Here is a 12318-nt window from a genome sequence, read left to right on the forward strand (position 1 = left end):
GGCCCTCGGGCCTCCGGCCTCTGGGCCTGTGGCTCGGTTCACTCTGGCTCAGCTGGCTGCCGGCTGAGCCGGCGGGCACGCCACTGCAGCCCCCTCTGGCTTCTGCTCCGTGGCTACTGGGTGACTCCTCATCTGGGGCTCTCTTCAGCTCTTCCCAGGAGGGGGGCACGGATGCCCCTCTGGTGGTCCTCCTTGGGCTCTCGCACTCTGGATGTCTGGAGCCTGGATCTCCTCCATGCCTGCTTCACGCCCTGGTGGACAGGGCTATGGCTCTCTACATCCTCTAGCACAGCAGTCCCCAACCCCCGGGCCTCGGACCGGTACCGGTCCGTGAGTCGTTTGCTACCGGGCCGCGAGAGTTGAGGCTCGGGTGTGAAATGTATGGTTTTCAGTGTTATTTTGTTATTGTTTTTATCGTTAACTCTGTTTTCCTGGGACTTTTCACGTGTGTTATGAATAAATCTTCCTTTTTTCGGTACAGGTACTAGTTTTATTTTGTTGTATTTATCCGCGACACCTTAAAAGCCGGTCCGTGAAAATATTGTCGGGCATAAACCGGTCCGTGGCACAAAAAAGGTTGGGCCACGGTTGGGTTTATTGACATCTGCAGAAGAACACTGCCGCTAGCTAACTGCTCAGCGCGGCAACCACAGCAACAACAACAACAACACACAGAGCGCCCTCTGACCCCGGAAGGACACACCGTCGCAGCGAGAGGGCGTCACCCGTCACTATGGCAACATAAACAAAACATAACTGTACAAACAGAACCCCGAACAGTCCTGACCCGCTACATAGCCCCCCACCTAAGGGGTCAGTCGTCCCCGACGACCCCATTGCCCCACACAAAGTCCTGCAAATGTCCAGGTGCCTTCTTTTGGCGCACCGGCCGGTCACGACCAGCGGGGGAAAAGTCATTCGGGTCAGAACATGGGGTGCCACCATCATCCCACTTCTGACACCAATGTGGCGAGCTCAGACAACGAGGAGACGGAGGTATCGTTTGGTCTTGCTTCCCGTGAGCTAGCCAGGGAGCACAGCCGTTTGACATCTGCAGAAGAACACTGCCGCTAGCTAACTGCTCAGCGCGGCAACCGCACAGCAACAACAACAACAACACACAAGGCGCCCTCTGACCCCGGAAGGACACACCGTCGCAGCGAGAGGGCGTCACCCGTCACTATGGCAACATAAACAAAACATAACTGTACAAACAGAACCCCGAACAGCCCTGACCCGCTACAATATGCTGCTAAGAATATAGCCCAGAAGAAGCGTATAGTTTTTATTTTGGAAAGAGCCATTTCTCTGTAATAAACTCTTTTCCAAAGATGAGTGATTCCTCAATCAGATACAGGTGTTACCGCGCCAGATCCGCGACCCCGAACCGTAGTAAGGAAACCTCTGGCAGTTACTTGAAGGTTCCGTAACTGACTCGTAGCCGGCAACAGCTTACTATACAGGTCAACTCCGCTAGCAAAAAGATCGAAGGAGGCGTAGGAAACTGCTTCACCGAACTTTATTTCTTCTCTAAGGCACGAACACCGCGTACAGTGGGCTGAAACAGTTTACTCACAGCGAGCATCGCCGACACAACTCTGGCTGTCGAGGGAGTTATTATATTCCTTTTATTTATTTTCTTTTAGTCTCTTCTGTAGCTAACAGTTACTTTTCCCCCTTCTCCGCTCTCTCTCTTCACACACACACCAGGCAGTCCCGCTACACACATCCCGAATACATTTCCCATCAGGCTTCATCCTTAAAGGGCTATGCCTGTAACACAGGGCTTGCAAAATCGCTAGCCCGACGTCCCGGGGCTAGTGATTTTTCCAGTCGTACTACCAAAATCTATCTCTGCCCTGTCCGTCGGGCTATTGTAGGAAGTAAAAATATATGTCAATGCTTTTGCATTCTTTCGGAAATGTAGCTGGGTAATTATGTCATTGGCATCGGTGAGCCACTGTCAATATGTGACATATTGAAATCGCGTTTGAATTTGCGCTTGTTTTTTGCTTTCACTTTGCAAATGTCCAGGTGCCTTCTTTTGGCGCACCAAAGTCACTCGGGTCAGAACATGGGGTGCCACCATCATCCCACTTCTGACACCAATGTGGCGAGCTCAGACAACGAGGAGACGGAGGTGTCGTTTGGTCTTGCTTCCCGTGAGCTAGCCAGGGAGCACAGCCGTTTATTGACATCTGCAGAAGAACACTGCCGCTAGCTAACTGCTCAGCGCGGCAACCACACAGCAACAACAACACACAAGGCGCCCTCTGACCCCGGAAGGACACACCGTCGCAGCGAGAGGGCGTCACCCGTCACTATGGCAACATAAACAAAACATAACTGTACAAACAGAACCCCGAACAGCCCTGACCCGCTACAATATGCCAGAGGTGGGACCAAGTCATTGTTTTGCAAGTCTCAAGTAAGTCTCAAGTCTTTATCCTCAAGTCTCAAGTCAAGTCTCAAGTAATGTCAGGCAAGTCAGAGTCGAGTCTCAAGTCACTGGTGTAAAAGTCCGAGTCAAGTCACAAGTCTGAAATTTTGAATTTCAAGTCCTTTCGAGTCTTAAAAAAAAAAAGAAAAAAAAAATAATAATAATAAGAAAAAATAATGTTGCAGTTATGCTAAATGTAAATATTAGACCATGTAATTTTTAAATCTGTGTTTTTCTCAACACATGACAAAATAGTGAACTTAGAAAATATACACAAATTGTGAAATTGCACCTCTTTAAAATGCAGCTCAATTAAACCTAGCTCCAAGAATAATTTTCACCGACAGTTCTGAGATAAGCTGCATGTTATTCTTGGATGCGGTTGTAGGACCGGTGTCGTGCCAAAGTAGGTATCCCCGACAGAATTTGTTTCCCCTGTGCTGGGAGCACGCAGGAAGTACTGATGTTTTCATTTTGTGAAAAATTAGTATCGTTACATTACCATTCAGTTTGAGGGTTACAACAGAAAATTATATATTTGTTGCTCACGGGGTATCAGATGGGATTATTTTAATAAACCATAAACATTTTGCTAATAACTATTTTTATTCTCCTGTAACTTTATTATATAAAGAGCTAAATCCTCCAAAGTTTCAGGAGAAATGCGTCATAATAAGAAGTGTTTGTGAACGAAAAATCAGCAAGTGGGATACTGTTTGTCCGTGATTTACACAGGGGGAACAAATTGTGGCAGGACCAGCCTGATATTATTTGTATCCCACTATAACTTCGTTGTATAAAGAGCTAAGATCTCAAAAATGTCAGGAGTAGTTAGTCATTATAAGAAGTGTTTGTAAACTAAAAATCAACAATGCGGGATACTGTTTGTCCATGATTTGGACAGTCCAGCGTGTGCTCCCGACGCAGGGGAAACAAATTCTGTCGGGGATACCTAGTTTGGCACGATAGTAACTTCAGGTCACTGCAACAAGCCCAGGTACAGTTTACCGACGGATGGGTACAGGACCTTGAAATGCACCGTGTAGAACGAAAGACCATCGTACGTATCATAAGTTTACCAGTCTCACAAATCGTCTTCATAAATACACATTCGTTAACCGTTTATTAATAGGACCTTTAAGCTCAACGGTAATTAATTAGCAGTGGAAGTAATTTCTGGTTCGCGTTACAGAAATGTAGCAGTGACAATAATATTGTATGCTGTAATCGTACTGGGCAATTAGTGATACAAAACAACTGTTTTATCCTGTGAATAAAAGTATATGTTTTTGTCAATGTACCATAATAACAGAAGCGAAACGCAATATTGTGTCAGGACAATTCACTATTTATGCACAATAAATAAAGGAGCATAGCGCGACCATTTCTGTTCAGCGCCAGACTTGCTTGTAACCTATATCACCAATTATGTTAAGAAAAATGACGTATTAACTACAACAGCAGACTGACCTTTGTGGGAATGCTTTGAGCAGACTAACCTGTGAGCTGGAGTGTTCTGGGACGTTATATTTGGTCTTTGAATGGCTGCAATCCAGGCCACCCGTCGCCTCTTTGTTACTTCGGAAACATGGCTCGAACAATTTCTCTTCAACGACGTAATCCGATAACAACCGATCTCTTTACCCGTCGGCTTCCCGTGGCTGTCATGCGACCGGCTATTGCAGTTAATAATACAACAGCTTCTTGCCATTTTTGTGTTTCTTTTTTATCGCTGTGATTTCAATTGAAAGCCTGCGTGCGCTAGTACCTCTTGCCACGAGTTCCCAGAATCCTTTGCGGTTTTACCCCTGAATGACGTCACATTTTCAATCTCTATATAATATGCATGTTAAATTTTATATTTGGGGTGAAATATCAAGTCTTTTCAAGTAAACCGGTTCAAGTCCAAGTCTAATTCAAGTCCCAAGTCTTAGAACATTTTTTCAAGTCAAGTCTAAAGTCATAAAATTAATGACTCGAGTCTGACTCGAGTCCAAGTCATGTGACTCGAGTCCACACCTCTGCAATATGCTGCTGAAAATATAGCCCAGAAGAAGCGTATAGTATAGCTTTTATTTTGGAAAGGGCCATTTCTCTGTAATAAACTCTCTTTTCCAAAGATGAGTGATTCCTCAATCAGATACAGGGCTTGCAAAATCGCTAGCCCGACGTCCCGGGGCTAGCGATTTTTCCAGTCGGGCTACCAAAATCTATCTCTGCCCTGTCCGTCGGGCTATTGTAGGAAGGAAAAATATATGTCAATGCTTTTGCATTCTTTCGGAAATGTAGCTGGGTAATTATGTCATTGGCATCGGTGAGCCACTGTCAATATGTGACATATTGAAATCGCGTTTGAATTTGCGCTTGTTTTTTGCTTTCACTTTGCAATCGCGCGAACTGTGTATAGAGAGCGACATCACTGAGTGATGATAATTTGCGCACCAATTCCTCTGACATCGTCTTATCAATCGTTAGCTTACTATGCAAACATGACAAGTGAAATTTCCCGCAGCAAGCTTAAACATATGAGAGGTTGATCGCGCAGAGAATCGCTGACGGTTATGCATGTGTGTGTGTGTAAAAGCAGCAGGATATATATTTTAGTTCTGCTGAGCCAAATAAGACAGGTCAGGGTGAAGAAGTGACAGCCAAAGAAAAGCTTACCACAAAACGGAAAAGTTATGACAAATCAGACTATAAGGCAAAAAGAAAGTGCAGCTTTATGGTTTCATGGACAAAAGAATCTCTGTGGCTGCAATATGACGAGCTAAATAACCAGGGCTGCACATAAGTGGTCCGCAGGTGCGCATTCGCTGTCAAAGAAAAAACACGTGCACAAGATATGAAGTTGCAACGCGTGTTTGCATACATAAGATTTTCTGGAGGAGGACAGACATTTGTTTAAAACTCTTAAAGATGTCGAAGAAGCTCCTTTAAGCAATTACTTTGGTGTTCCTCCACCTCCAAAGAAATGTCAGAAGGAGTCCGAACCACAAAAGAAGCGCGTATTCTCGGAAAAGTGGTTGCAGGAGGTGAGCTGGCTTCAAACAAATGATGAACGCACAGAGATGTGGTGCAGAATGTGTCGTGAAAATCCCACTCTAGCGGACAAAAAAAGTGCCTTTTATATGGACGCAAACGGGCGTTGCAACTTCTTATCTGGTGCGCGTCTTTTATTTTGACAGCGAATGCGCACCTACGGACCACTTATGTGCACCAGCGTAAATAACATAATGTTCTGCCGGGTATGTTGTTGGTTTTCTCTCGATTTCTGAGTCGACAAGCGTCTTTGTTACTGGGACCAGTAATTTTAAGAAAGGCCCCCATTAGAACCCATGAGAAATGCAAGAAATGCATTATTGCTCAGTCTGCAATATCTTTCCCAGAACAAACACCAATTGCAAATAACATACTAAAAATAAACCTGAAAAATCTGTTTAGAACAGCGTACTATGTTGCAAAGAGTGAACTACCACTGGCAAAATTTAGCAGTCTTTGCAAACTTCAAAAAGCAAATGGCCTAGATCTTGGTTCCACTTGTCTCTTACCCGTGACTTCAGCGGAAATTTCAAATTCAGGATCTGACACAGACTGATTCATGTCCTACACAGTTCTTACAAGTTCATAGAAATTTCTGTTCAATTAGAACCAAGTATTTGAGTTGATGATTGTAATTTTTATACAATGTTGTAATTTGTTTTTCAACAATTTTTTGATTAATGTTTTGTTTCCTTTACAATATTATACTTTAATGTATAATATTGTAAAGGAAACAAAACAGGAAACAAAACATCAATCAAAAAATTGCTCTTTTTTTTTTTATTCGGGCTACTTACATTTATTTTGGGCTACCAAAAACTGAAGAGTCCCTGCCCGAAGGGCTACCAGGGATTTTGAAATTTTGAGAGCCCTGAGATATTTTTTTTTTTTTTTTTTTAATTACTTTTGTTTCAGCAACATTAAATTTAAAAACTGTACTTTTGAGTTAAAATATATATTTATAATTTTAATAAATGACAAATTAAAAAAGGCATGAACATTTTTTTTGTATCGAAAAAAATATCGAACCGTGACACCAAAGAATCGAACCGAACCGTGAATTTTGTGTATCGTTGCACCCCTAATAAATAATAACAACAAAGGTTGATCAAATGGACCAATACGGCAAGGCTGTGATGATCCATTTGGCAAAGTAAATCCATTGGGTATCCTTGTTGGTCTTCAGACAACAATTCTGACGGCTAAAGAACCAAATGGGACAGGCAAAAAAAAAAAAAAAAAAAAAGCAACACAACATGCCACAATCTAAAGAAACACCTAGGAAACAAAGTCACTGACATCTGTCAGTCTGGAAAGGGTTACAATGCAATATCTAAGGCTTTGGGACTCCAGTGAAACATGATGGGAACTATTATACACAAATGGAAAAAAACTTTGTGAACAGTGATGAAGCATCGACAACTCATCCAGAAGATCACGAAAGAACCCAGAACAACATTAAGCTTCTACATGTCTCGCTTCAAGTCAGAGTTTATGATTCATCAATGAGAAAGAGACTGGGCAACGATGGCAGCCATGGGAGAGTTCAAGACAAAAACTGACCAAAAAGAACATGAAGGCTCGTCTCACATTTACCAAAAAACATTTGATTATCCCAAAGACTTTTGGGAAAATATTCTGTGGACTGACGAGACAAAAGCTGAACTTTTTGAAGGTCTGAGTCCCGTTACATCTGGCATAAAACTAAAACAGCATTTCACATAACACCTCATACTAACAGTAAAATATGGTGGTGGTAGTGTGCTGGTCTGGGAATGTTTTGCTGCCTCGGGGCCTGGAAGACTTGCTGTGGTAAATCTAACCATGAATTCTGCTGTCTACCAAAACATCTGTTTTCATCAAAGAATCTGTTCGTGACCTCAAGCTGGAGCACACTTGGGTTCTGCAGCAGGACAATGATCCAAAACACACCAGCAACTCCACCTCTGAATGGCTTAAGAAAAAAAAGGAGACTCTGGAGTGACCTGAATCAGACTAAGATGCTGTAGTAAAAGTGTAAAAAGCAAGTTAATGTTCGAAAACCCTTAAACGTGGCTGAATTACAACAATTCTGAAAATATAAGTGGGCCAAACACCCCCCACAGTGCTCTAAAAGACTCAATACCAGTTATTGGAAACGCTTGATTGCAGTTGTTGCTTCTAAGGGTGGCCCAGCCAGTTATTAGGCTTAGGTTCAATCGCTTTTTCACACGGGGCCATGCAGGTTTGGAATTTTTTCCCCTTAATAAAACATCTTAATTTAGAAACTACAATTTGTGTTTAATTTCGTAATCTAATATTTAAATGTGTTTGATGATCTGGAACATTTAATTGTGTCAAACATACAAAAACAGGAAATTAGGAAAAGGCCAAACACACCACTCTATATAAAAACTTCTACATCTTTCTAAAGAGACTAAGATATTCTATAAGTGTGAAAGAGATGGAACAGGAAAGGTTGAGAGTGAATATAAAGGAGATGGGGAAAAGAAAGCAGGATGCAAGCCTTTACAGTAATCAGGCGTTGGAGGATACAGTTGATGAGCTTTGTGACAAACCACCAGTTTCCCACAATATGCTGCTCATTATTAACACTATGACTCATGTATGGTTTTCTACATTCTCACATACAGTGACATATTCAACACATTTTAAAAGGCTTTACTAACCAGCAGGCCGTTGGTGGCGTGGATGGTGAGACAGCGGGAGAAGGAGTGGTGTATGGAGAGTCCGTCCACAAAGGTGGCCTCTGCGTAGCCTCCCTTCTGGTCGACATCCCCACACATGTGGAAGTGGAGGGGGTAGCGGCTTGTTCTAGCCTGCTGACCCATGTTCTTTAACTCCACGTAGGACAGATGCACTGATGAGAAGTTACTGAGAATCTGTAGGTGTTGAGGAGAGAGTACAATGAGCTCCCACCCACGACAAAAGCAAATGACGCCGGACTTGTGGTCCGCGTAACAAATGCTGGCTGACTAAAGTAATAAATTAAACCATTACAACTGTCTGCGTTCGTCAGTGACCGCACTGGGATATAAACTTTAGCCCATCTGGCACCGTGCTCTGTGAGTCGAGCAGTTTCAAAACCCCTGATGCTGGTGAATAAGCCGTGAATTACAGAAGCATAAATTAAAAGTTACGCACGCACAGAGATGCGCACAGCACATAGTCACACATGAATGCATACAAATAAAACGATACAAACAAATGTTCAGTGCTGTCTAGGAGGTCTTTTTTTGTGGGTATGGCAAAATCAGCAGGATCTGGTTTCTGTTAAGAAGGTATTGGCCAACCCTTTCAGCTCACTGAAACTCAAGTACGCACAGTAAACACTGACCCTCACCCTCACTTACATAAACACACACACACAAACTAATTTTTTCAACAGTAGATTCCACTCCACAGAGTCAACCTGACTTAAAATAAGAGAAAGGGCAACTCACTGGACAGATGAATTGAAACATGAAACGCATGGTGCTGAACTGTGCTAAACTCGATTTGGCAGACATGACAGATGGCTTTTTGCCGGTATAGAAGGCCTAGTTACAAAGAAAACGCTGACTTTTCAGCTTCATGTGTCCGTCTGCTGTACTTTGAGGTTACAGTTAGAAAGCTGTTAACATGGAAACAAAGTCTTTTGTTTAGCACATGGGGGGCAAATTACATAGACTCTGAGGAATGTTTACATCCATTTGCCACCAATTTGAATGAAATCATACAAAATTACAGTGAGCTCACTGACTACACTGGGACCCATGCTAGACAGCAGAGATAAATCTACATGTTTAATCCTCCTGTGCCTGCTGCGTTTGCAGTTTGTGCTGAGCCTTCTGAAGAAGAGTCTTTCATATAGATTCAAACTTGACATGAAGTGCAAGAAAAGAGAAACTGTGATGGTAAACAACACCTCTCACATAGGCAGTACACAAATGTAGAATGTATGCACCGTTCATCTTCACAGTGAGGAAACTGTCAAACAGACTCTGAATAGCAACCTTTAACAGGAAAGTACAGTCATGCCACCTCATGCAGAAAGATCGGCACAAAGTAAATGTGCAATACATTTACACACAGTCTTGTTTTCATATCTCTGTGGGGACATCTAATTGACATAAAGCTTTTTCTAGCCGCTTACCCTAACCATCAAAAATGAATGCCTAATCCTAACCTTTAGCCTAACCATAATCAAAACCTAATTGTAACCCTGACACTAAAACCACATTTTGAGTCTCAAAAATGCCTTCAAACTCATGTCAACAGGCATTTTGTCCCCACTGTTGGTCCCCACAAATATAGTATCATTCCAATTTTTGGTCCTCTTAAAGATATCTAAACATGGTACACATGCATACCTTGATGTGGCCTCCAAAGGTGTCATGGTTGTAGAACTGACACATGTTGTCTCCGTAGCAGGAGTTTTCCATTTCTCCATAAATGAGAATGTTTCTGGATAGGAGACCCACTTCGGCACGCATGTCGATGCCATCTATGATCTCTCCGGTATGGTTATACTGAGGCTTCCCTGAGCAGCAGAGACAGATAAAACTAGAGGTCAAAATACTACAACAAGGAGAAATTCTTAAAACTCTTAAAGAAAAATATGTACAGAAACCATGAAACGGGTGCAAGTTGTTACTTTGTGTGAAAGCAAATTAGAAGTATGGCGACAGAAACATTTAATTAAACATCACAGCAACACGATTTGGTTTCTGAGGCGGGACAAGTCATACTAAAACACTACAATAACAGCTTGCTTGTGTTTAGATGATGCATCACCTAGCACCCTTTCAACTGTAAACCACATTTAGCGCGTATGGCAGCTCCCGCTCAAACATTAACTAACCACACCCCAAAGAGTACCCACCAAACCAACACACATGTAAAAGCAAAAGTAATCAAACACGTATGAGACATCATTCATCAACACACAAAATACTCTCTGCCACAGATGATATGTGGCAGCTCAGGCCTTCAACTGTTCAGCCTTTCCTGGTAACAGAAACACTAAATTCAGCCCACACACACACATAATAACACACCCTTCTCTCCAGGAAGGGAGTTGACAACAGAGGAATGAGATCAGGAAACATGTCTGATAAAGAGATGGACAAACTGCAAAACTGTCAGTGTAGTTTATTAACGTAACAATAGAAAACAGGAGGAGGTGAAGAAGGGGTGATGCATCCAAATCCATAAACCGCCCCGTGGTTATAATAAGATGGCCCTGCTTTTAAAAGAAATAAGCTGACAATCTCTCCTTAGCATTTTCCAATAATCTTACGTCACCATAACAGCTGAAAAGGAAATGAGATCCCGCCGGACCGAAGGATTAATGGCCCTACGTCTACTAATCACATTTATTAACTACAAAGGAGCATAAGTGATTTTTTACTAGTCTTCACACAGGTTTTGTAAAAATGAAATGTTTCTCTACATCAGTTCCTATTTGTACTGTTTGTGACAGTAGCTCCCAAACACCAAGAAATAACCCCTCAGGGCAAATATTGACACAGCTGAAGAAACCAATGGCCGTCTCTCTCTCTCTCTCTCACCTTGTATCTTGACCTGTCGGCTGTTACAGTGAGGGCAGGGCAGCAGGGTAAACTCTTCAGCCTGGTGCATTGAGTAGTCCGTGCTGGCAACTACGATGCGATCCCCTGGTAGCCATGTCTGTTGCACTTCATCCTGCAGGTTTAGCACCACCTGGTCCACAGCATCCACCTGGAAGCCTGCAGTAGGGACACCTGAGGGGTACAGAACAATATTGGATTTTAAATGAAACATAAGGTCCAGCACAGCACGACAAAGGGAGGAAGGCTAACGCTTTGTAGTCTTCTGCAATTAAAGAAAACATTGATTTGACTTCTAGCACAAGATTGTTGACATAAAGCCTTTATGTCCACTAAAAGAAAAAAAAATGTAATCTATAAAGATAACTATTGAAGGGAGTAAAAAAGTGATGGCTCCCTGTTGAGGGCGAGCCGTGAGTTTGTGGCATTCCCAAAAAGTCTTTTTAAAATAAAAGCCATTTAGAGTGTCACACATTGATTCATTACCATCTTATTTTGAAATAAATAAATAACCAAGGACCAGACTGCAGTGACCTCACAGCTCATTATGGCAACAAGTACAAATACCCCAGCTAACTAGAGCTCATGTTCTAATTGCTAGTTAGCCAACATTAGCCTGGTCACAGCAGGGTAAATGTGTTCTTTAGCAGGTATTTCTTTGATGTTTCTGCCTTATTTTCCCACTGGCCATGGTTTTCAGAGTATGGCACGTTGCACTTAAGAATTTAAAAAGGTCATGGTAGAAAGCAAAGGTCAGAGAAAATAATAATAAATTGCCATGCACGCATCTCTATAAAACTGTGTTCTGAAAAAATTCATTTCCACTGAGCACTAATTTTGACTTAAGCTTCTCAAAAGTTCACGAGAAAGCAAGAATTAATTAGGAATAAATACCAGAAGTTGAGATTCGTTTTGGATTTCGTTATTTCTTACCGGTCTTCCACTCGCTATAGGCAGCGACCGAGAAACCCACTCCATTAACAGTGGTGAAGTTCCGTCTTGCCAGAGCTCTTCCTCCTGTGTCATGGTTTTCGTGTTCCCTAACATCCTCCGAGCATGATGCATTTCCACCGCCTATCACGGAAACCAAAGCCCACGCCTGCCTGGAAAGACCGAAGGAGTTAAAAGGAAGGTCGCAGAGAAAATGGAAAAGAAGAGGAAGTCATGAGTTTCACATTATTTTCGAAGAAATCATAATAAAAAAAAATTTAAAAAAAAAAGAGCTTAAAGCCTAGCTGCAACTAATAATTCGACAAGGAACCCGATTAC

General features: G+C 42.4%; 1 protein-coding gene across 1 annotated transcript in view; it reads right to left on the reverse strand.

Annotated features, from left to right (window-relative positions):
• cemip2 (cell migration inducing hyaluronidase 2) overlaps positions 1-12318 on the reverse strand; it is a gene marked incomplete at its 5' end in the record, with an annotated part of 53854 nt that overhangs the window by 14937 nt on the left and 26599 nt on the right. The window contains 4 exons of the mRNA XM_040019812.1: positions 8149-8361; positions 9832-10001; positions 11032-11223; positions 11983-12155. Of these exons, the coding sequence (XP_039875746.1) occupies positions 8149-8361; positions 9832-10001; positions 11032-11223; positions 11983-12155 (748 nt within the window). The remainder of the gene's footprint in view (positions 1-8148; positions 8362-9831; positions 10002-11031; positions 11224-11982; positions 12156-12318) is intronic.

Source organism: Simochromis diagramma, unplaced genomic scaffold (genome assembly GCF_900408965.1).
Source record: "Simochromis diagramma unplaced genomic scaffold, fSimDia1.1 OVJJ01000822.1, whole genome shotgun sequence".
NCBI lineage: Eukaryota > Metazoa > Chordata > Actinopteri > Cichliformes > Cichlidae > Simochromis > Simochromis diagramma.